The sequence below is a fragment of the Mugil cephalus genome, chromosome 3 (assembly GCF_022458985.1).
Source record: "Mugil cephalus isolate CIBA_MC_2020 chromosome 3, CIBA_Mcephalus_1.1, whole genome shotgun sequence".
Classification (NCBI taxonomy): domain Eukaryota; kingdom Metazoa; phylum Chordata; class Actinopteri; order Mugiliformes; family Mugilidae; genus Mugil; species Mugil cephalus.
The window spans coordinates 16188811-16212878 of record NC_061772.1 but is presented as its reverse complement, the minus strand read 5'-3'; the positions used below and the strand labels follow the sequence as shown (position 1 = coordinate 16212878).

The window sequence follows — 24068 nt, the reverse complement described above, 5'->3', positions numbered from 1 at the left end:
AATCCTCGCTGGCGCCAGAAGCAGAGTTATTTCTCAGATAATGAGCATGACGGCAAATCCTCCACGCATCCATCCGGGAACCGTTTACGCAGATAAAATACTCCCTATTCACTGGTGTGTGATAACAAATTTCAGCTAACCGTAAGTGTGAGTTATACTTGCCTCCTTTGTTTGACCGCCGCTACGAGGTCTGGCCCAGAAAACATGGAGAACAGGCTGTCACCGTTGGCTGAGGAAGTCTCATCACTGGAGCTGGCAGAGTCGCCCTGATTGGCCGACCAGCTGCTGTTCACGGCCTCACTGAGGACACGAGGAGAGGAGGTTTAAGCGGCCCGTCCTTTATGCTCTCAACAGGGAGGTATTCAAAGGTATGACAGCACCAAATTTACCCGACGATGCCTAAACATTAACAGCACTGAAAAGTTTTGCCATGATCAGTGGGGCAAAAGGGACGTAGCTGAATACAGCTGAAAAGTTTAGAGGTGTGCATAACTGTATTCTCCTGGTTCCAGTTTAATGTAAAAGCTGTGACTATTTAGTTCTGCCTGCCTCCCCGTATTAGTCTCTAAGCAGGACGGAGTCTCACATTAACATGGAAAATGTCAACAGCGTCTTGTAAAGATTTATTGAGAACCCCAAATAAAACCATTGCTCCTCAGTTATCAGCAAAAACATAAATGTTTTGTTTAAAGGAGATGTCGGCAGCGTGAGTGCGAGCTCCTCAGACAGATTATTCCAGAGCTTAGGTGTCCTCAGCACAAAAAAAAAACATGACCTGCTCTAGTCTTAACACACAGGAACAGTCAGCAGCTGCTTATCTGGAGACACTGCGCACACCTTGGCAGCAGGAGAGCAAATCTGAGCTCGAATCTGGAGCCTGGCCACGGGGGAGCCTCAAAAGTAGTCGGTAAAAATCTTAAAATCCCTAGCCCGTGTGGTGTTGCTAAAAGTGGAGCAATGTGTTGTGTTTTCTTGGTTTCAATACATCGTGAAACGTTGCATCACGTTCATTTATCTCATTTCCAAAGCGAAGCCTAATGCTGAGAGTGGAAGAGCTAGACTGATGTGTAGACAACACATTATAGATTTTATGTTGAAACATTTATCTGAATGAACCATGTGCACAGTGTCATCTCACTGATAAAACGACACTGTGTGGTGTAGTAAGTTGAGGGACACACGTCGGATGCCATGTTTGGACGCCTACCCCTCACTGTAGTACTCCGGGTGGGACCAGGTCCTGTGCTGCTCGTCGGGCATTGGCCAGTTGCTGCGAGTGTTGCTGGGGCGACGGATGTGCTGCACCTGCCGTTTCTGCTGCATGGCCTGACTGACGCCGGCGACGTAACGTGCAAACTCTGGGTCGGAGCCAACTGCGCATGGACGGGACAGGATAAACACAACTGTGAGTTTTCTGGCGCCCTCAGCTTTTCTCTTTCGCTCCCTGGAGCTCAATCCGTTTAGCCAGACTGTCTACCGCAGCAGAAAAATTACAATGGCTGTAAGTCAGCGCTGCACAATGGGCCTCGGCTGCAATCAAAAGAGTCTGCTGCACTGTAAAAATAGAAACTGACACAAGCTAAATTCAGCATAAATTGTGCACAAGGCCACATGCGGGGGAAAACAGCCGCTCATCCTAGCTGACCTACATTAATTACAACAGTCTGACTGACAGGTTACAAGATGACATATAAGCACTGATAAAGTGCATCAATACATTTGCTACGTGAACTGTACCGTAAGGGCAGTTAGCATATTTTTTCCACAAGGTACTGAATGTGCAGAGTGAAGCCTGACACTTTACAGTCCAGTCATCATACTGCTTTATTTTAATGTACCGATAATATGTGCCATGATAATAATCTTTCAAGGAGAAATTTCGTATGTCAGCTGGAAACCCATGTTAAGAATCCTGCCTAATGTTTTCATTAACATTAGTCTCCTTGTATCTAACTAATAACTGTAATACTGGGAGTCATTTGCTAAGCTTTTGCAGTGTCTCCTGATGGCTGCAGGAGTTGTAACCCAAAATGAATCTGATTTAATAATATAATTTCATTTGTCAACAACGTTTCAACCATTATCCCATTTCTTTATGGCAGAACTGTGTCTTTGTGTTAGCGGCCTGTTATTTTCGAGGCCGAGACCTATCTTAAAATAAAAGCTGAGCCACTACGGAAAAATCTAATGGAAAGTTTGAGCTCCGCGCCGGGCTACAGAATGAAATCATTCTTCGCTCCAACAATGGATCTTTTGTGGGTCTTCTGATTGGTCTGCTGACCACCAACCACAATAGATACCCGGGGCTCCATTCCTGCAGAAAATCGCGAGCGATAACGTGCAGGTGAGACGGCGAACGTCAGAGGCCGTGGCAACGTTTGCAGTCCTTACGCCAGATTTCAGTTTGGACCCACAGTTGTCAACTGTATGTTGTTGTTTTTTTATAAAAAACAACAAATTTGCATTTCAGTACGAGATAAATCTACAACTTTCAATGTTTTTCTACTCGAATGAACCTGGGAATCCCCTGTTTGTCAAACCTAGCAAGAGTAACATTGAAAGTCGGGACTTGACACGGTCAGCAGACCAATCAGAAGTCAATTAAAGGACCTGTTATACAAGAGGCTGATTCAACTGCTTACATTTGGTTTTAGAATCAACCTATACAGGACCTGTTGAAAAGGAGGGTGGGTCTTACCTGCTGGATCAAAGGGCAGTGTATCTCCCAGGACTCCAAACACCCCCTCGCTCTGGTCCCTGTTTGGCCAAGTGTTGTTGCGGGGCCCCTGTGGCTTCTGACCCAGCATCTCTGACATGACGCTGTCCATGTAGGTGCTGACCAGGCCCAGGCTGTACAGGTCCGAGCTCAAATCTGGCAGCCCAGGGGATCCCCACTGGCCGATGGGACCCAGGGGAGACAGCCCGGCCGGGGGGCCTTGCGGCGGGGCCTGCTGTCCGGAAGTGCCGAGCCACTTGCTTGTTACTCTCTGCTGTGGCAGGACCTGGGGTGGGGTCTGCTGGGGAGGAAGCTGGGGAGGAGGTGCCTGCTGCTGAGTGATGGGCTGCAGGAGGTGCTGGTAGTACTGCAAGGCTTGCGGGGAGGGCTGCTGAGGCGGAGGAGGAGGGGGCTGCTGCTGCTGCTGCTGCTGCTGCTGCTGTGGCTGCTGTTGCTGAGGAGGAGGCGGCTGTGGCTGAGGCTGCTGCTTCTGCACTGATGGTGCAGGCTGGGGCTGAGGCTGGGCTTGAGGCAGGGTCTGAGCTGGGGGCTGGAGGGCGTTGTGAGAAATGGACTGCGAGGCTGGCGGAGGACCGCTCGGGGGCTTCAGCTCGGCGGGATTAGCAGAAGCAACGGAGTTCCTCCTCTTGACCAGGGGGGAGGCCTGCTGGGATTTGCCCATGTTGAATCCTGAGAGAAAGTCGATGACATCCTGCATCTCTTGGTCAGTGGGCAGGTTCATCCCCTGGTCTTCACACACGGAGCCATTGGCCAGATGGTTTTGCTGGGCAGGGTCAGAGGCGCAAGACAGGCTGCTCATCTGCAGGATGCTCTGCAGCCTCCCGTCACTGTGGCCCAGGCTCTTGGCCTTGTCTTCAGAGCTACTGGACGTCAGCATGCTGCGAGATGGAGTGCTAGGGATGGAATAGCTGCCTCCACTATTTGAGCTGGATGAGACTTTCTTGGTGAACTTGGAAGTCAGCTTGGATATCGTTTTGGGTAATCCACTGGAGGTCTTGGAGCTGGTTCCTGGTTGCAGGTCCGTCGGGCTGCAGTAGTCCGGACTTTCACGCTGCAGCTGTAACTGAATGGTGGGCAAGGCTTGCTCTCTTTGGTGGATGGGAGAAACACAAGCAGTTGATTACGCAGTGTTAAAAGTAATTAAAGACAGCTAGGTAAACGGTACAAATCTCACTTTAATGGAAGTTACAGACGTTAAACCATTATTATTTAACATCCACTCACTTTCTCTCCTTCCACCTGTTGATGTCAAACACTGCTGTGTAAAGTACATCTACCAGACCAAGTGTCTTCTCCGGGTCCAAACTCCGCTGGAGCAAGGACATAGTGGCTGGGTCCTCCTTCAGACACCTGGACACATAAACACCCGCCACAGAAAGCATGAACTACAAACTCAACATCTCACACTTTCAATGCAATATCCATAATAGCTGTGTATTTACGAAAGTCGATGAATAAAAATAGACATAAACAGCCCATTAAAAATTCACCCTGTATTTGTCCACACAGTAGTTTCTAGTGTTGTTTACACTCCTGCAGTTACTGCTTTTAGCCAGTCGTGAGTAATGACAATAAAATCTAATAATACAGACGCAAGACGCAGACCAGACACACAAAATGTTTATTTTTCGAGATGCGGTGACGGCAGTGCCTCGGTTTAATTATACACCACTGGAGCATGGTATGTGCAAATGTGCGGACAAGACACTATGAAGGTGCAGAACAGTTTTGTGTGGCAAGTTTGTAAAATTAAGTATGACAAACAGTCTCCACATTTCTCTTCGGAGTGTTGTGAACATCCGATCCTCCCAACGTCTGCTTTAGGGGAGTGTTTTCAGTGCATACTGGAAGCACAATCAAATGCATGCGTCATCACAACTTAGCTGGTGTGAATGTGGGGGCTGTGATCATTTGTTACTGTAACGGAGGATTTCATGCCGAACATAAACACTCTCCTAAGTGTCTCGATGTACTCACCATGTAGAGGGAACCTGAACCACCACCTTGGATCCCTCCAGAGTGATCTGGGGAGCGTAGGCCTCCTTGTTCTCAATCTGAGCTGTGTCAACGACCACCTGTTGTGCCACACAAACACACTTTTATCAGCATCTCCTGACAGGCAACCGTTGTTTGTGCGTGTGTTCTGCAAGTGCAAGCAAGCCAAAAACCTCTTCAGCGTACAGAATATTTATTTATACAATGTTTCTACATTTTACTCAACGTGATATGATGTAGAAACACAGCTGAGGGCACGACACTGGGGTCTGGCATTCATTTTCCACCTAGCAGCGAGAGGCGTTTCAAGGTGAGGAAGCCGAATGCTTTCAATCAGCCAGTGACAACAAACAGGCCAGCCTTCCTGCCAGCTGCAAGTCAAATATATTTGCAAGTTCTTTGAAAGTGGCCTTGGCTCCTCGAGACTGTTGGAGCTGGGTCGCAGAGAGGGAGGGAATGTGGGAGGAGTCCCATTTCCTGTATTGTAGGAAATTACCCTATTGTTATTAAAAAGCAGGTGTATCCTTGGAAAACCGGGGTTTGGCCGTGTGAGCGAGTCCCACACAGACGCGGGCGGTCGGCCACATCGAAACACGAATGACAAGGTCACCGGGGGCAGAGAGGAGCAGGAGCAGAAAGAGGACGACCGGGTCATCTTCTTCCCCGGACTCCAAAACCCATGATTATGAGAGCAGAGGGAGTCGCTTTCCGTGACTAATGTTGCCAGAAACTGAACACTGCGAGCATCACGTGAGCGAATAAAAAGAAAACAGCGATGAGAGATACTCTGTGTGTGAGGGAGTTGTGTATGGTGAGCTGATTGAGTAAATGCAAGTGTGTGGGGAGGATACTGTGAGTGTACGTGTCCGGGGTATGAGATCTATTCTGGGTCGAGTGGTGACAGGCTCAGATAAGGAGCTAATGCGAAGTGGCCGTTAATCATCCAGAGATTGTTTTACAGTTAACACGGGACTGGCGAAGCTGAATGAGAACACGCTCCCGGTTTTGACACACAAAACAACGGAGACCACACAGGAAATAAACACTGGAGCATAAACACAGTGTTACTCAGAGGAGAATCCTGCCGCTGACCCTCCCTCCGACTCTCCTTCTCTACAGGAGGGTGGGGGGGGAGTTGTGTTTGCAGACCCGTCCAGGCGAGCCTATCCTTTACTCAGATGCTGCAGGAATGTTTCTTTCCCTTTGTGTCTCTCTGGTGTTTGTTTACACCTCTTGGATGCCTCAAAGCGAGCAGACAGATCTGTTCATCTCCATTACAAGTCCGACAAACAATGCGGCGCAAGCTGCCAAACCCCAAGTCAAAGAGAGGTAAAGGGTTTGGTAATTTCACCAGAAGTGTCAGTGAAGTACAACAGGCCTGTTCATGTAGGTATGCAACTTCTATCCACTCGTCTATGCTATCAACTGCACTGCGGTGATGGGTGTCAACAAAGTATGTCTTATGCAAAAATAAATAAGATTTCATTAGCATAAACCGGGGTTTTTCGGAGTAAAGCGAAATCCCTCTGTCTCACCAGACCAGCCTGGGCAAACAGCAGCTGGACAGCTGTCTTGCAGGCTCCTCTCCAACTGGATGGGCAGACTTGGTTGAGGACCTCGGTAACGGGAGAGTCGTCCCTGGGGGTCACTCCATTCTGGCCCAGTGCTTCCTTAATGAGCTGCAGCATTGTGTGCTGAGGATAGAAAACACGAGGGGACGTGAACAAAGCGGCCTAACACAAACATGTGCTGATGGTTCACTAGAGACAACAGAGGCACCAGTGCGCCGTGCCCGGGACCGTACCGTCTTTAGTTTGAGGTTTTCAGCCGCCGACTCGTTGAAGGACACTCCTTTGAGGAAATGCGAGCCTATCTGCACGGGGATGGTGGGCAGCTCGCACTGGATGGGCTGAGAGGTGGTCTGCATCCTGCCAGCCTGCTGAGCCTCCGCCTCGCTGCAGCAGCCCTTTACACACAGACACACAAACACGTAAGAATATGACAGCCAGCAGAAACAACGATCCGGTATTTCTTTTTTGTTTTTTTCCTTTGAACTCACCTGTAATGCTGCTTCCACAGCTTTGGGGCTGAGATGAAAGCCTGCCTTTAGTGCGTACTCACTGTGGCCCAGGCTTTCTAATGCTGCTTTATAGGCCTGGATAGTGAGAAACAAAATGACTTTAGTGCATTATCTTTATGATTTTACACCTCTCTATAAACTGCAGTGTCATTATTAGCCACATGTCGCACCATGGTATTATCCAATAAAAATTAGAGTACATTTGATTGCGAGACCAAGTTGATATTCTCAAGAAAAAGTCTAATTCTTTTATAGCCACTGGACTTGGAATACCTGTAGTCGCCTGGCTTTGCCATTGGTTGACACTGTACCTGTAAAGCACTGTCAATCTTCATGTTGAGCTCCTTCAGCTGGTGCTCAGGGATGGTGGTGTTGTTGGAGCAAAAGAGCTGCTGAACCTGGATGCCTGCCAGGCAGCCGTCCCGGCCCCTCTCTCTCAGCCTCGCTGTGGCCTGAGGACACGGCAGCACAGATCAGGGTTGTGTGAAAGCAGCAACAGCTATAATACAGCAACAGCAAAATCTGACCCCGATGCTAATTTAATAGCATTATAAAAGTGTTTGTTTATAATGAGTGGTAGAAGAATAATAAAAAGTTGCTCTTATAAGACTTAGTAGATAACTTTACAAGTTTTACAGGGAGATACTACCCTCTCCAACATAAACAGAGACATAAAGGATGTTTTTTTTTAGGTGAAATGTGTGTGTGTCTTCTGAAATAGAGTCCCTGCTGTACCCCTCTATCCATGCCCATTTTCCTCCAGAGCCAACAGTCTGCATGCCAGGACTTAAAAGATCACTCGACCCACTACACTCCCCTCTGCCTCTCGATATACTTTACAACAAAGCTCAAAATGGGTCAGAAGGGCTGATTAGCCCGGGGATTAGTTAGGTAAGGTGTTTTTACAAACAGCCTGCCTCGCTGGGCTTAGAGTTTCAGGGTGTACACGGCATAGCAATGCAGGTTCACAGACAAGCTAAGGCCCTTTAAAGAGGAAATAGGAAATTGAGGCTGGAAATCATAAACTGCTGGCGTTTCACAGGAATGTGTACCCGGTCCGTTTTTTCACCTCACACAGACAAACCAGATTTCCCAGGCCCAGAACCTCGAAGAGTCTTAAGGGAGAGGTTGCATACCTCTGCTGCACCTTTCCAGGAGCGGGAGGCTTCCTCCAGCTCTGTGAGGGGCCCGAGGTCGGAGCTCTGGGAGCGGGCGTTGGCGCAGCGCTCCTGGGCCTGGGCGAGGGCCTCAGCCAGGCAGGACTGAGCCACGGGCTGGACCTTCTGCAAAGCCTGTGATAGAAACTGGAAATGGACCTGCATCACCGTGAGGAAGCACCGACCCAGTACCTGGAAAAGAGACAACAGGGCCCACTGGTTACACCACCCGCCTTCAGTGAACATCCGCCATTAACATGTGAGAGTAGGTCAGTCAGGAGGTTTTAGACACCGAACAATATGGATTTCCTCAGGCCACAAAACTACCATGTCCTATCATGTATCACTGTGCCTAGAGGCCAGCTGACACTTAGAATAACCAAATGCGTGCGCTAATTCAACAACAAAACTCTCACTCCCCTTCTAATTAAACATGATGTCAGTTAATCACTGACCACATTACACCCCAGTTATTCTAACGCCAACGCTTTGCACATCTCCAGGTCTGTTCACCGAAAAAGATGCAGAAACAAAATATCTCTTTGTTTTCCAACCATCTGCAACAGACAATACCACAAGGGGAAAGCCCCGTTTGTGTCACAAATCATATCATGTGTTGTTTTTTGTTTTTTTTTGTTGTTTTTTTTGCTTGGGCAGATTTCAGCTAACTAAACATACATGCCTGTGTTTCTACATTTGTGCCGTATACAAATATCAAACCTGTGAGAATAAGTACAATTTGACTTCTCAGGTGAAAGATGAAAACAAGACTGGATTAAATGTTGTATTTGTTGTCAGTGTTCATGTTTTATCATGTTTTATCTGTTCAGCGACGCATACACTGCCTGTTTGTTTTGACAAATGAATGTGTAAAATAGTGCTTAAAATTGGTAATTAAAGTTAACACGGACTCAGTTTTACCAAATATCTCAGGATAACACACACATACATTGTACATCTACCGAGCCGCCTGCCTTAGTGTGTGTTTGTTTGTCGAGAGAACAGTTCAGGGTAGGAGGCTGTTGGTCGTCCAGTTAGCAAAATAAGAGAAACAGGACACCACAGGGCTCGCCATGGTCACTGGGTTTTCTTTTTCAGGTACCTGCTGAAAATATCTCAAGGGATAGGCCCGGGTTGTGAAGACAGAAATATGCTGCTGCTTTCCGATGGCAGACAGGAACAACAGGACCCACTTTCGCTCCTCAACACCCCAACGCATGGAAACCAAAACTAAGTCGTGTAAATGGCTGGAGGCTGAAATGCTCCATGTGTTGGAAGTTTCATTGTTTTCATAACAACTACAGAAGAGGACGTGACGGCAAATCCACCGTGCTCTTTGGTATGCCTGATAAAAAAAAAAAAAAAAAAAAAAAAAAAAAAAAAAAAAAAAAAATAAGACTTTGGATGTTTGCTGCCTCATTCACTCTCATTCTGTTTAGTAAATTTGAGCAAAAGGCATCAAATTGCATCAATCGTCAGCATGCAGCCCTCTTGGGTCTTATTTCCCTATTTTCAATTCCCTGAATTATATTTAACCATCCAATCCCTTTCCAATATCTGGCAATATCCCATCATTACATAAACACAAGTTGGCATTGTGAAATGTCTTAACTTTAAAATAACAGCGTTAGAAGAGAAAATGTCACCTCATGTCAAAACTGTTCCTTATTTTTACATTGCTCAACCTACCCACTGAAGGGACTAACAATGAAACTGCTGAAACAAAGAAAAGCATGAAACTGACTGTGTGTGGGGACATCTGCAAATAAATTTGCACAAGTAAACATGTTGTGGATGAAAACATGCTATACTGCTGAGAGCTCAAGGCGCAACTGTGAAGGGGTTTTTGTCTTGTCGTACTTCTAAGCTATGTGTGCGTGTGGGTAAAGGGGCTGTGTAGAAAAGAAGACATACGCAGCACAAAGAAAGCCATATAAAAAAGGATGAACCAAGAAAAACACAACTGTGCTTCTGAGTCAGTATCCTGTCTAGTGATGCGGGGTTACGGCTGAAATATCATGTGATATTTATTGAATCAATTCCTTATTGTGGCACTAAAATAAAATAATGTGCTTGTGTTGGAACAGAGAGCAACGAGACTAATAGTCTGGAGCGAGGCGGTCGTAGGGGCAGAGCGCCGCTTCAAAATCTTATCACCTAATGTCAGTATCCTAACGTCCTCATACTAATAATGTTTATAGTGATATACAAATAACATATATTGGACTAACAGATGCAGAGTTGAAGCTGAAGCCTTTCACAGATCACAGATCTCGACAGGTGGTGCAACGGGAAACGATTAGAGGCTTAAAAAAAAATCTTTGGAAACCTTGAAGGTCTGGAGCCAATTAAGGCTTGTGTAAAAATTTGTCTGTACAACACCTGAGCTAAAACAATGACGGGTCAATCAGCCCTTTCTGAATCCATTAGAAAAAACAACAACAACAAAACAACTGCTATAAAACAAACAACAACAACAACAACACTTGCGCACGATGCCTAAAGTAGGACGAGACACCGCCCGTCCCTCCCCGCCTACTGCCAGCCTTCTCTACGAGACTTGATAAACACAGGCTCGGATCCAGGGCGCACAAGATGAGAAATTCCCGCTCCTCCTGTTGACGTTGGGCAGCTAATCAGAACTCAATCAGTGTTTGTGCAAAACAGAAAATGAATACATAACAGAAGACAAGCGGCGTGTGTGTGTATGTGTATATATATATAGCCTGGTAACGAGCACTAAGGGCTGATCTCATCACGCGCGGCATATCCTAATGAAGATAACTAACCAGCACCGACACAGGCTGACAACGAGATCAAAACCTACTCTGAATGTTACAAAGTCTACAGCAAAAATGAGGACATGGCTACAGCACGAGATAATGGATAACACATGTGATTGGCTGTGCAGTATTCCACACAGTCATGGAAAATATGAGAAAGAGCACAGCGAAGCCAAGCCGTTGTTGGCCCCTCTTAGAACCAAACAAGGCGACTCGCGAATCAATCACCAACATACACACATAGTTTTACTTTCTGAGAACACCTGCACTATCTGTACCGCAAATCTAGAAGAGTAGTGTTCCTGAGAGCCAGACCCTTTACTGGGGAAAGTGAGTGTGAGGCTGTTACAATAACCAGATGACAGCCTTGCGCCGATGTCTCATCTGTAAAAAAAAAAATAAAAAAATTATAATAATACTAAGCAGCCGACCTCGGTTGGTACAGGATTTTATCTGGCTCTCATTCCTCATTTGTTTTTGTGGGTCTTCCCTTTTGCACAATCATTCCAGGAAAACAGTAGGGTCCCAACAGTCCTGACCCCTGAACTTTTTTTTTGGTTGTTTTTTTGTTTTTAACTGTTCACTTACTGACTGGTGCTCGACAAACTACTGGAGAACTCGCATGTTACTGTATATAAGATGTCATGGGCAAGTAAATATAGTATATTCATGAATGTTTTCTCAGTTTGCATAAAAACATATATATTCTTTAACTGTTCTGTGTGTTTTCGTTAACGAATCTGATCAAAAACACACATCGTCATAGGGCTGGGCGGTAAACTGGCTCATACTGAATACTGATATTTCTTTCCGTTATGATATGAATTTTTAATATACCGGCATACCGTTATATTGATCGCACAGCGTTCGGAAGCCTCCGCGTGAGACACTGTGTTGAACCGGGCCATTTTTAGTGTAGCCCTTCTTAACACACATGGTGCGACTGCGTGACTGCGATGCGTGGTGAAGACGGAAATGTCTGAAAAAATGTAGCGGCAGAACGAGAGGCAAAAAAAAAGTGTCATGTCATGTTGTTTGTTTTTATTCTGGGGATTTCTGTTTTGGACCTGACCCCTGGCTATAGCTGTCCCCGAAAAAGTCCCCAATTTTAGCTTTTTATAATGACAAAAAATGCTGCACGCAGACTACAGTTATTACGGTAGCTTGTTACGCTGCTATTGACATTACAGACATTAGAGGCACAGCAGTTTAAATACGTCTAAATAAGTATAAATATTGATAACATTTATTTATTTTTTATCTCCGACGTGTCAATGTCCCCGGATTCCCACATTTCCACATGTTTTACTGCTAGTGTGGGATTATTCCACAATATTTCCATCCTTAGTCAGTCTCCTGCATTAATTCCTCTCTCAACCAGTAGAAAATGTTGTGAACACATGATAAAAATAATTACCACGATACCGTCCCAATTTTGACAGATACTGTGATAAACATTTTTGGTCATACCGCCCAGCCCTACGTCGTCGGCGTCTCATAAACATTCTGGATGCATTTTCTTACCTAATAGTAATAAAGTATTTTATTGCGTTTTACTACCTGTATTGTTTACATCCATGTTGGCTAGCTCGGACTCTTCTCTACGCACCTTTACTGTCAAGGATCACGTAGTCAGTGGGCTTGGTCACAATATAGACCAACGAGGACGCGTCCATGGGGCTCTTTTAAATCCATTATGGTCTAAACTGAGAACTCATAACAAACCAACTGCCACAAGCCAATCGTCTGAGCATTACTTTAGACAAAAGGTTTAAAACTAACTCACTTAAAAGCCATTTTCATGCTCCCCCGCCACAGTACACGGGCTAAAACAACCAATTAAAATCAATAGGAATGAACTCAGCCTTCTTATAAAGGTCCATATATTCTCAAGAACCCATCAAACGTATTTACAAACAAGATGCTGGGGATGTCTTTTAACAGCTGAAGATGAAGCCGCTGTTTTTCCAGGGTTACCCCCGAGGTAAGAGCGTTAATTCAGTCGTCTGACTAGAGTCGCCACAAAGGTCTCTCTGGCCGTGGGGCTTCCTCCGTCCGTCCCCGGTCTTCTCACTGCCGTTTAAAACTCACAGGCTCGGCAAACAGCCTCTAAACAAACCGTGACATTTAATGCATATTTGGCAATGGAGTCACTCTGAGCAGCCAGAAAGTCACGCTCTGTTTTGGAAGGCTGCACTGACCTGAACTTTTGGGGCTCTTGGAAGGAAAGGAAAAAAAAAAAAACAGAAAAAGGAGGGGAGGGGGGGTCAAAAGAGTGAAAGAGGAGAAGACGGCTTGAGCAAGGGAAAGAAAGGGGGGAAAGCTTCACATACCACAACTCCCCAAACTCAGAAATGCATTTAGCTCTTTCTGAAGACCTCATAACACATCCAGCTGCCAAACAGCATTCCTCGACTCATGCAGACAAAGGAAAATCCCTTTTACAGTCACAAACACATCACATCGTCAGAGCAAGACTGAATTAGCTGCAATTACCGCGAGCCGGGTCTTAACAAGTTTAATCTGCATGAACACAAGTTTCCTTCTACCAAAATAAAACGTGGGAGACGAGCATTTCAGATATTAATTCCCAAACAAAGCGCTACGCAGAAACTTAGGCCAAAGGTAACTCATCACAAAACCTGCGATCCACTTTGGTCTGGCAACTCTCTGCTTTGGTAGACAACTGTAATACAAACATTTTTCTCAAACAACCCTCTTACTTGTCCACTGAGCTCAACAGGTTATGCTTCACCGTACTAACAAAATATTATCAAGTACCTAAAGTGTTGCTTTCACAGAGGTGAATACAATCAACAGACTGGAAAACGGCCATTGTAAAGCAAAGTGTGAGCGTGTTTTCTACTACGCTTTAACAAATGTACCCTTTATGCCTGGGGCCAGACAGCATGTGTGAGTGCCAAGCCATGTGGTCTAAACTTTCACAGACTTGGGCTTCCTTCTAATATTCGTCCGTGCATACTCGAGACCACAGAGAGTCAGATTTACCGACTGCGGTGCAAAAGTGTTTCCTGTTTTGGGCTCAGCCACATCCACCGAAATTCTGCAGTCAATCCAGTTGTCTTGGCCGCTGCCGCGTGCCCACTCCCTGCTACATGATAATCCTGTATCACGGGCGGGTACGAGGCAACGCGCGATCCCCTTAATTTCTGCATTACTTTGCTGCGTTTCCGGCGCACAGAGACACTTGCGGCACGAAGCCACAGTTCACGTGCAGGCGCTGCAGATCAGATAGGAGAGAAATTTGATTATAAAAAAAGTCCCTGCACTTTGATCAGGAAATTTTTGCATGTGATCGTAAAGTTTTCCTCGTAAAATGCGCTTTTATAAAGTACCGACACTCAACTTAAAGAGTGCGGGTCTGGAATCTGGATTAGGATTTTGTTTGTTTTGGTCTGAATGGATCGAAACTTTATATTTTGGAATTTTTATTTCTAACCAAATTAAAATCCCTGCAATAACCAACTAAAGGTGATTATACGTAATTGTAAGTGTCTCCTTGCCACAGAACAATTTATCTGTAGCCAGAAGCTTAACCAACTTCCTCGCCACAACTTTATTGTTGCAAGGAAGTTGGTCTGGAGTCCACCCATTTCAAACAGAATATGCTTTGGCAAAGATCGGCCAGGCCAACCAAAGTGTTCGGACGGGCTTCATGTGGTGATGGACAGAAGAGGAACAGCAACGTAGTCATACGCGTCATCTAAACACCGTGGAGTCGAATGTGTTTACAGCAAAGTGGCTCCAATTGGTTACTAATGCAAAGAAAGGTTTGTTTTTTTCCAGTTGAAATACTCCTCATTATTAAATCCAAATGGTGTGTTAGAAGGCTTTTATTGTGATTAGACTAGAATCTCACCATGTCAGACTGATTAATCTGTTGCTCGCGACCGTGCCTTAAATTACATTATGATCATAAAGATAGGATGCATTCTCAAGACTGAGTGGGTGTGGTGCACATATCAAAATACAGCTGATGTCACGGCTTAAGAGAAGCACAATTAAAACGAAACGAATAACCAAGAAAACAACTGCAACAGAACGTAGAAATTCATGACTGTTTGTTCTCAGAAACACCTGTTAAGTATGTCGGTTTTTGAATCGTACTCTCCTGCCCTTTTTCAGGTGCCCGTTTCAGACCGATGCTCTAACCTGGAATGACCTCTGCCTTTGAGGTCTGACAGCGTCAACATGAGTTATCCGACTTGTCCTCATGAACCTCCTGACCTCGCTTTAAAGTGGGTCCGACAGAGTCTCCATTTAGTACAAAGGAGCGACCGGGAGCCTGTGTTGCTTTTCTACAGCGTTACTACTTTTAGTGCCTACTACAAAAATGTTATTGTTCCAAGCCAAATACATTTATTCAAGATGCACATCTGGTTTTAATGTGAATCGTAACAACTGCAGTTTGACCAGTCTCTCATGTCAATGTTTGCGTACATCCCTTTCTGACTTTGAAGACAGAAAAGAAGAAATTACAAACGTGGCACAAGAGAAGTCGACAACAGAGTAAAAGCACGAAAAACATTCAAAAAGACTTTAAGACACGGAGAGAACAGGATTCCTACGTCTTAGCTGAGCCTTAGGTAATTTTGCGCATCAGTCTCCAAATCCCATATTAAACTCACATGACGAATACCTCAGCTGCAACATTTTGCGCATCAGCAAATCCAGTGTTGTGGAAATACGGCGCGGTATTCGGTGTGACAAAAGATGAGCTTTTTCTCACATCCTCAGTGTTTTTCACACCTCGGCCTCAGATCTTGACACCAGCTTAACACTGGGCGTGAGAATCTCGTTTGAGCCAGGAAAGGCTGATTCATGGAGGTAGCCTCCTGACGGGGAGCAGCTAAGCGTCTTAGCACCACGTCTAGAAGACGAGTCGTGGACAAATGAAATGATGAAACATGTGGTGCTTAGCTACAGCGGTTTTTTGCAAAAACCAAAATCTGACATACTGACGTGTAAACTAGTTCGGTTTGAGCGCGATTCCGTGAGAGCACCTACCTCAACGTCCTGCAGGCTGAAGTCATTCTGGTCTTTAAAGTTTGCGGCCCCAGCGCTCAGCTCCATCAGCATCTTCGCGATCTCAGGCTTTATTGCTGCAGTCAGCCTGCTGGCCGCCTCCATGACGTGTTCCTGCACGTCCTTCAGTTGCATAGCTGCTTTGGAATAGTGAGAGTTCCTGAACACGCTGCTGAACAGGTCTGTGAGGAAGGCGCTGGCCCGGCAGAACATGTTGAGGGCATCCAGGTATTTGGAGATGCCTTGCTGGATGTTGGCAACAGTGGTGGTGGTGCCGGATGGAGGTGGGTGACAGCTGCCGGGCATGCCCACGCCGGTGCCCATAGGTGAAGAGGCGGAGCAAGAGGAGGCCAGGGAGGCGCTCAGGGTCCGGCTCAGCTCAGGCATCTGGTACTGCTGGTGCTGTTGCACTTTCTGCTTGGACCCGCCGAGCAAAAAGCGACGCTTGTAGTCCATTTTACTTTCCTGCGCACTACAACAATACATAGGTGGTGCAACAGCACCGGAAGCTCCTGTTTGTGGTTTGTTTTTCCCGCAAATTGATTTTGTCCTTTTTTTTTTTACAAAAACAAACGAATAAGAAAAAAAAAAAAAAAAAAAAAAACACCAAATCCGAAGGTCCTGAAACTGTTCAAGTTAAGTAGAAAGACAGCTCGAGGATTCCACCTGCCAGCGGTTCATCTCAGTGCGCCTTGTAGAGAGGCGACACAGAAGTGGGCGAGGCCAAAGGGTGAACAGAAACTGGCAAAGCTGAGTAAAATGCTTACATGCAGCCCTGCTGCAGAGACGTCATTCCCAGCTTAAGAAACCACAAAGACACACCACCAGATTCTCTGTTTCCAGCTGCGAACAAATTTCTCATAATAGGGGAGGAAAAGTATTACAGACGAGTTTTAAAGTGCATTAACTTTCCTACAGAATGGGAAAAAAATCTGTCTTCATACAGTATGTAGAGTATATACGCATATGTATATACATATATAAACCTATAACAACTAGTGTAAGTACAAAATTCTATTAAAAGTTGAAAACAAAAATGAATCCGAGGGAAATAACACAATGGTCAACAGCGTGGAGGGGAAATGACAATTTAAAAAGCGAGTAAATGCTGGAATCAGAGGATGTGTCTTTGTTTTTTGTGTTTTTTTTTTTTTTCTGGTGCAGTGGCTGGCAGAGGAACAGCGGGAGGCGAAGGGCAGACAGATCCAGTCCGTCTCAAATCCTCTTCACAAAGTAGGACTCTGCAGGCAGTGAGCGAGCGGCCAGCTGATAGCTCTGTCTGCCTGTCTGAAGTCTCCAGCAGCTTCCTGGTTTTTCTCCCCCCCCCGTCTGCTGGCTGAGGTAGATATTACTCACCGCGGAAACAAGTGTGCTTCCAGATCTCGCCGTTCTCTGCGGATGCAGATTAGAGCGGCAAAAGCACAAATGTATCTGTAAGGCCTCTAGGTCATTTCCTAAGGGAGGAAAGGGCAGAGACACAAGAGGAGAGAGTCACCATCATGTCAAAGAGGAAGGATGAGCTACGTTTCAACTGTTTTACTGCTACAGACCCAAAATAAACCGGATTCCCCGTCGAAACCAAAAACATGACTATTACATTTGGAGGTAATTTTGAGCATGAATGTACGTAGAGACTAAAGAATAAGACAATGAGATTACTAAAAGTTAGTCACATTAATTCATAGGATGGTATAAAAAACGATTGGTTGAACATTGAACATTTTATAATATACAATAAGCATTTCATAATAACCTAACTAATAATTCAAGTTTTTATCTCTGACAAATTTATGCAAACATTATGTCACCGCCACTATTTTTCCACCAACGACTGGGAGGGTTTCGTGTTGTCACAATCTGTGCTGAACAAACTGCTGGCTAAAAATGGCACAACGTTTCCTTTTATGGCTGAACTGTGTCAAAACCTTCACCACGATTTACTTCATCAAGGAAAATGTCACATCGGCCGAACAAATACGGTTTTTCAGACATCCCTTTACTCCGTTCAATTAGCTGCCCAAAATAGTCTAATTTGTTCTGGTGTTTTTGATCTTAAGGTTTTTGTCCCTGAGAAATGAAGGAGAAAAAAAAAGAAAAAGAGCCTGATAACGGACTTTATTTCACTGCATATCAAATCACTAAAACTTGTCCTCCATTCAATTCAGCGTTGAGACGTGCAGCCGAGCACATCCACTTCATAATCAGACCGTACAAGCCACAAAATGCACAATACCTTGTTTTAGTTGTTTTTATCTCACTTGCACCGACATGAAGGGCTGTTTTGAAACCACAACCATAAATTCTAACTATCTGCAGTGACACACGAAAACTTCTCCCGCTTTGACGGGCGGAGGGCGCTTCCAGCCGCGGCTCTCTGAACTCGGTGGCGATATTTTATTGCACTTTGGTCTAAAGTTGTACATTTCTAGACGATTACGAACGCCGATACCTCACAGAGAGCGTCTCTGCAAAAGAATCTCTGGCAGCGTCTGGTTTGGCAGGACACAGCTGCAGAGACAAATTCCTGCAAAGAAGCCATTGTTGGAAGACACTGCGGGATCTGTTGAGCTGCACATAGTAGGAGTCACAATGCTCTCATTCTGTGCGACTCGTCCTTCTGCCTTTGGTCTTTCGACTTTAAGAGGAATACCATATTTTACCAGATCAAATCACAACCACAGAGCAGCTATAGCCTCATCGGATTTCAAAACGCAACAAAAATACAATAAAAATAAATAAATACTAATGTTCTCAGACCATATATTTATATCTGAGGTCATTGTTGGATGAGCGCAGTGGTCAATAATCTCTTGTACAGTAGGCTAGTGACAGTCCTCAGTTAACCTGTCCCTTGGCTGTGCAGAGTCCTGGATGGACTCCTGATAATATTACAGTCAATGGGCCACCAAACATCTGCCAACTAACACATCTGCCTCTTGGATACACAGCCGGGCTATCATTCTCTAGGACGTTCAGACCGTTATCTCGTGGCGCCATGCAGAAAGCCTTTGTGTTTTGGGATGTGTCAGGAAAACCGACTTGTGGGAAATAAAAATACTATCCCAAAACCAGATAGCGCCATCCAGCCATGCTGTCACTGTAGGTTACGCAGCTGTGTGGTAGCCCTGCATGCTCCGCAGCTTCCATTACGCATCTCCGCCAGCGTTCCCCATGACCTTCAAACCTCACTTCCTTTCCCAAACAGAGAGGGACGCCCAGAGAAAAAAACAAAAAACAAAAAACAAAAAAAAAAACAGCCCACCCTTTTCTGTCGTGGTCCGAAGAGTTGAGGGACAGAGGCGAGGGAAACTACTGACCTCCTCACCGAGGGACAAGAGCATGTCCATGTCACCCCATTTTTTTTTTTTTTTTAACTCCTATGTTAGAAGCGAGTTGTTAATACTTCAGTTCTCTGAACTCTCATGACTCTCTACTGAGTTATACAAGCACATGTACTTACTTAGAAGACAAATGGGTTTCATCTTGCAGGGGGCTCTGCACTGCATCTGCCAGTGTTGAATGTTTACATCTAGCAACTTTAATGGAATATGGCAACATGGGCCAACCTTTTATGATCGGATACCAGCCATGATATGACAAAGCCACACTGAATATAGTTCATTTTGTGTTTCCACTTGATACAGTCAATGCAGTGCCATCCAGTGAATTTAATCTCCAACCAAACCTTGTTGTACTAGAAATATCTTAAATGTGGAAGATCATGACCTATTTCTACATTTGACCAGTTGTCACTTTACAGCTCTTTGACCCATTAACGATTTCATTTGAGCCTCACTATATTCTTGATTTATCAATTTATCGTTTAGTCCATGAAACACCGACAATGATCAAAGTAGTGCTAATCGCAACTTCTCAAATGCAAGATCTTCAAAAGCCCCAGTTTGTTTGAGCGTTTTCTTGATCAGAACTAAATAGTAGTTTAAAATCACCAACAGCAACCAAACTAGGATTTGTAGAGGGAACAGCACACGCAAATGTCGACACATGGTCTAAAGGAGCTGAGACCAGTTAACTAGCGCAACAGCACAAACCTCTAAATCCCTGGGATTAGAGGAACAGTAAGAACCTGCCAGGTGGCTCCACAATACCTGCTACGTAGCTGACAGAGTGAATAGGATATTAGCTTCTGCAAGGTAAAGAGGAAACCTGATCTTACTTAGCCTGGGGCTAACCACACTATTTCACACACTTTCACGCTGCTGAGCTAAATTATAGGTAGAAAAACAGAAATACAGAACACACCTGTGTGTCCAGTTGATTGGAAGAAGACTAAACAGGTCAAAGAGGACGTGATAAAAAAAAAAGAAAGAAAAGCACAAAACTGGCACTACTGTCAAATACAGGGAGGACCTGTTAGATCTGGAAATTATTACAGCAGTAGTTGGGATATGGGAAACAGGATATCTTCAGGAAAACATTTGGATGTTATGTCACGTTTAATTTACCGGTAAACCAAAATTAGCATGAAAAATATTAACTAAATGACAGACAAATGGTGCTAATTTGCATAGTTTTTTGTATATATTTTTTTTAATACTATGGGGACCTGCATACGCTATAATGTAAAAAGGTATTAAATTACAGCGCGTGTCTTTAAACAGTTCCATGAAAACCATATCTTTGTGAAAAGTAGGTTCTCAACTGTAAACGACACAAGTAACACAAAACTCAGTTGATGTAGATGATACACCATCCATTCAGCCTGAACAACAAGACTTTTTTTTGCAGACAACTGCGTGCTACTCGGTTGGCCTCGGTTCATGTTTGTTCCAGGCAGATACAAATTACATATGCAGCATTATTAGAGAGTGTTTTGGTCTACATTTCCTTCCTGACTGCACAACTCTGTAAGCAGAAGTCATCCTGAGAGAGGCAGACACGGCATTAATATTAATGAGGCTCGCTGGCTTCTTCGGGGTAGCTCTGTTGGCTGCCACCCTCCTGTTGCAGGGCACACTGTACTAGAAACTGCACCCAAACAAACACATGTGATAGGAGCGTCCCTCGGGATGCACTGGAGTCGTGCCAGCACACTTTAATGTCCTTCCTCTAGCGGGGGCCTGCTTAAGGCTAATGTTAGCTCCACTTCCCCACTCAACGTACATGTCAGCTGCTCGGCTTCAACAGGAAAGAGGTTTAGGTTTCCTGGAGCAAGCTCCCTGTCGCCAGCAACAAAAACGTCAAGCCAAGTATGCCACTGGGGTATGGATATGTAGTGAACAACAGAATCCAAGTGTGATTCACCTTTGGGCTGGAAACAGCTGGAGATACTGACGCTCTACCTTAAAAAAGCAGGGCCTTTTCTTAAAGTAGGAAAGAGAAAACGACTTCTTCTACTGTTTTAGTGGTGGTGGTTGGAGCCAAAGTATGAGCTACCATCTCCTCACCACGTGAGCTTTGACAAACATATTTGTTGTACTTAACACAGCTGCACGGTGCACACACTAGGAGAATAAGTAAGATAAGAAATCCTATAGGAACCTTGTTTATCTAAGATCCAACATCGACCTGAATATTAAAAGATCGGTATCAGATAGGGAGGCAAAAAACCTTGATCGGGACATCCCTCCTCATTTTTTTTGTGAAACTACAGTGTGTCAACTTCACTTCCTCCTAATCGACCTGCTTTGCATTGATACTGTGATGCCCTTGCCGCACCGCATCTAGAATAATCTACACCTTTCCACTACTGGCCACTGAGCAGCTCCACTCGAGCATTGAAAGGACATTTTGTTCAATTTCAATTCAATTTCCCAACAGATTTGATTAAATTAACCCTCCGGTCACAAGCCCAACCGCGCAAACTTCAAGACACCGCCATTCACAACCCCAGCAGAAGTTGGATTCGGACACTCTGACATTTTTCCGTGCGACTGTCTGTCGCATCACGGCTAGGTGGCTTCATAGCCGCGGATGGGGCAGCTGTTACCCATGCTGACAGCTCCTTATCCATCTGCCAGAGTCAGGCAAACACAAGCACTCTGATGCTCCAGCCACAGGCTTGACATTAGCTCTCTCATGAAGTCTATTTCAGCCTCCATGGGCAAAACAGCTGCCCCAGAGTCCACACTGCACCGTTTTTAGACACTCCAAAAGGTTCAGCTCAAAGTAAAAAAAAAAAAAAAAAAAAAAAAAAATTCTCCTCTACATCTGTTGCCAATGAAGCAAAGGAATGCATTTCCCCACAACCCTCTTAATGTGGGTTCAAACGTAGCGCAGAAAACAGGTCAGAAAAACCAACGACGCGTTGCTAAACATTTATTCCGCAAAATATCATGACATACTGTGATACACGTACAGCATAAAAATGTACTAAGCGAGCGCAGGAAAGCAGATTTCAGACTGTGTACACGGGGTTGGGGAGGGGAAAAGCTTTACTGCCGACATTCCACGCAGCAGATAAGTCACAGTGAAGTCTGAGAATCAGCAGACAGGTCTAGGAGGTCAGTCCAAATGACAGGACAAGTGCCGTGAGCAACTGTGTGACAGGAGCTGAGCCAGGCTCCTCTTGCCCACAGAACACAAGGAGAGTATTGTGGCAGCCCTCATACCAGCGCACAGAAAAACACACACACACACACACACACACACTTGCACATGCAGCTGCATGACTTTGTGAAGGGGGGAGAGGAAAAATAAAAGGCTTTGGCTACAATTTTATATTAAATACAAGAATAGATTTTCTGTCATCAATATGGCGGCTCTCCTGGAATTATTTTGTAGGTTTTTGCGGTTGCGGGTAATGTTTGATTTTATTACCACAACTAATCCTGTTTTGGTCCTATTTTGTTCTAAGGGTTTGGAACTGAAAGTACATTCTGTCTGATACTCGGTTATTTATTTATTTTTTTAAAGAAGCTACATCTACACTCTGTTCTCTTCTTCCAGGCTGTATTTTTTTTTTGCCAGATGCTTCGCTTTTTAAAAGCTGGAGTAAACTCTTCCTGCTGGTAAATTAGGATAAAATCTACTATTCACATCAGTCAGGAGGATGACACTGTCGGCGAACGGGCTGGATAATATTAGGCTAACCTGTACTGTCATAACAGAGATTGTAAGTAGCTTATGGCTCCAATAAAAATAGCAGACAGGCCACTCTAACAAAGGACATACTTGAGGCCCCACAGGTCCGTGTTGCATGTGCAAACACACATTTCAACATGTGCCTTTGCCTTAATCAAATAATAGAAACGCATTCCAACACCTCGGCTACAAAACAATTCGTCTATTAATTAAATAAAGCCGAGGGGAATTAAAATAACAATTAACATGGGCATGCGAACGTGGCCCAACTGATAAAAAAAAAAAAAAAAAAGAAAAAGTCGCATTTGATTTGATCTAATCCGAGCCTTGGCACAAAGTATAAATGCCTTTCAGTATTCAGCAAAGAGAATAAGCTCTGATATCCTCTCCAAATAGCAGTGTACAATAGAGTGTGTTTAGTGTGCCCCGCCGGTGGGTTTCAACAAGTGAGAGCTGTGATGAAAGGCCCTGACGTCAGTTCCATTCATGAAGGCCTGGTGGCAACCTGTGGGGATGATAATGCTTCCCTTGGCCTACATGGAGCCGCCTATACACTGAGGTTGCAGGTTGTGTTGCATGCCATCCACCAGGGAGCTGTATTTTTAGCCAGGACAAAAGTAGGAATTTATTCTTCCACTCTAGGCTACAATGAGACAACGTATGGAGGGGCTACAGAAGTCAGAAAGCCTTGCCTATTGTCATTAACCCATTTATTAAAATATTGCAGTAAGTGCATTACCTTCAAATATGAATCACAGAGAAATCTGTGCTTTTAAAAACTGGACCCTGATCCAAGTCATTACTCAAATTCCCTTGAACAACATGAAATCTTCATTAGACTCTTGACACTCTGGTGGAAAAGCACACACACGTCTTATTTTTCTGCACGAATGAATGAAGACAAGCGTCACGTTACATGACAGCTTCATGCTAACCTTGATTTTTGCTTTATTTGATCATCTCTGGAGCATGAACAGTCATGCGACTCGCTGGGAACATTTGACTGAGGGGCACATAGCTGACTAAAGACTAAACCGGTTTCCCAGGAGACAGGGGTGAGATTTCCCATGCCACAGGCCCTCTCTCCTCCGTATCTGTAAGCCCGGTCTAGTCGCCTCGCTGTGTTGACTGGCATCTTATTCTGTTTCACCAAGGAAACAGCCCACTCCGTTTAGATGTATGAAATAAGACGTGCGAACCGAGCAACGGATTGAACAGCGGGCGCG

The 24068-nt window shown here is 44.9% G+C and overlaps 1 protein-coding gene across 1 annotated transcript in view; it reads right to left on the bottom strand.

Annotated features, from left to right (window-relative positions):
* The window catches only part of LOC125005145 (granule associated Rac and RHOG effector protein 1-like), a 29995-nt gene that overhangs the window by 2524 nt on the left and 3403 nt on the right, over positions 1-24068 (bottom strand). The window contains exons 2-12 of the mRNA XM_047580193.1: positions 15781-17252; positions 7949-8161; positions 7124-7264; positions 6792-6887; positions 6537-6698; positions 6268-6426; positions 4715-4812; positions 3962-4087; positions 2699-3825; positions 1208-1373; positions 163-300 (exon numbers count right to left, since the gene is read on the bottom strand). Coding sequence (XP_047436149.1) covers positions 163-300; positions 1208-1373; positions 2699-3825; positions 3962-4087; positions 4715-4812; positions 6268-6426; positions 6537-6698; positions 6792-6887; positions 7124-7264; positions 7949-8161; positions 15781-16284 — 2930 coding nt within the window. The 5' untranslated portion in view covers positions 16285-17252. The remainder of the gene's footprint in view (positions 1-162; positions 301-1207; positions 1374-2698; positions 3826-3961; positions 4088-4714; positions 4813-6267; positions 6427-6536; positions 6699-6791; positions 6888-7123; positions 7265-7948; positions 8162-15780; positions 17253-24068) is intronic.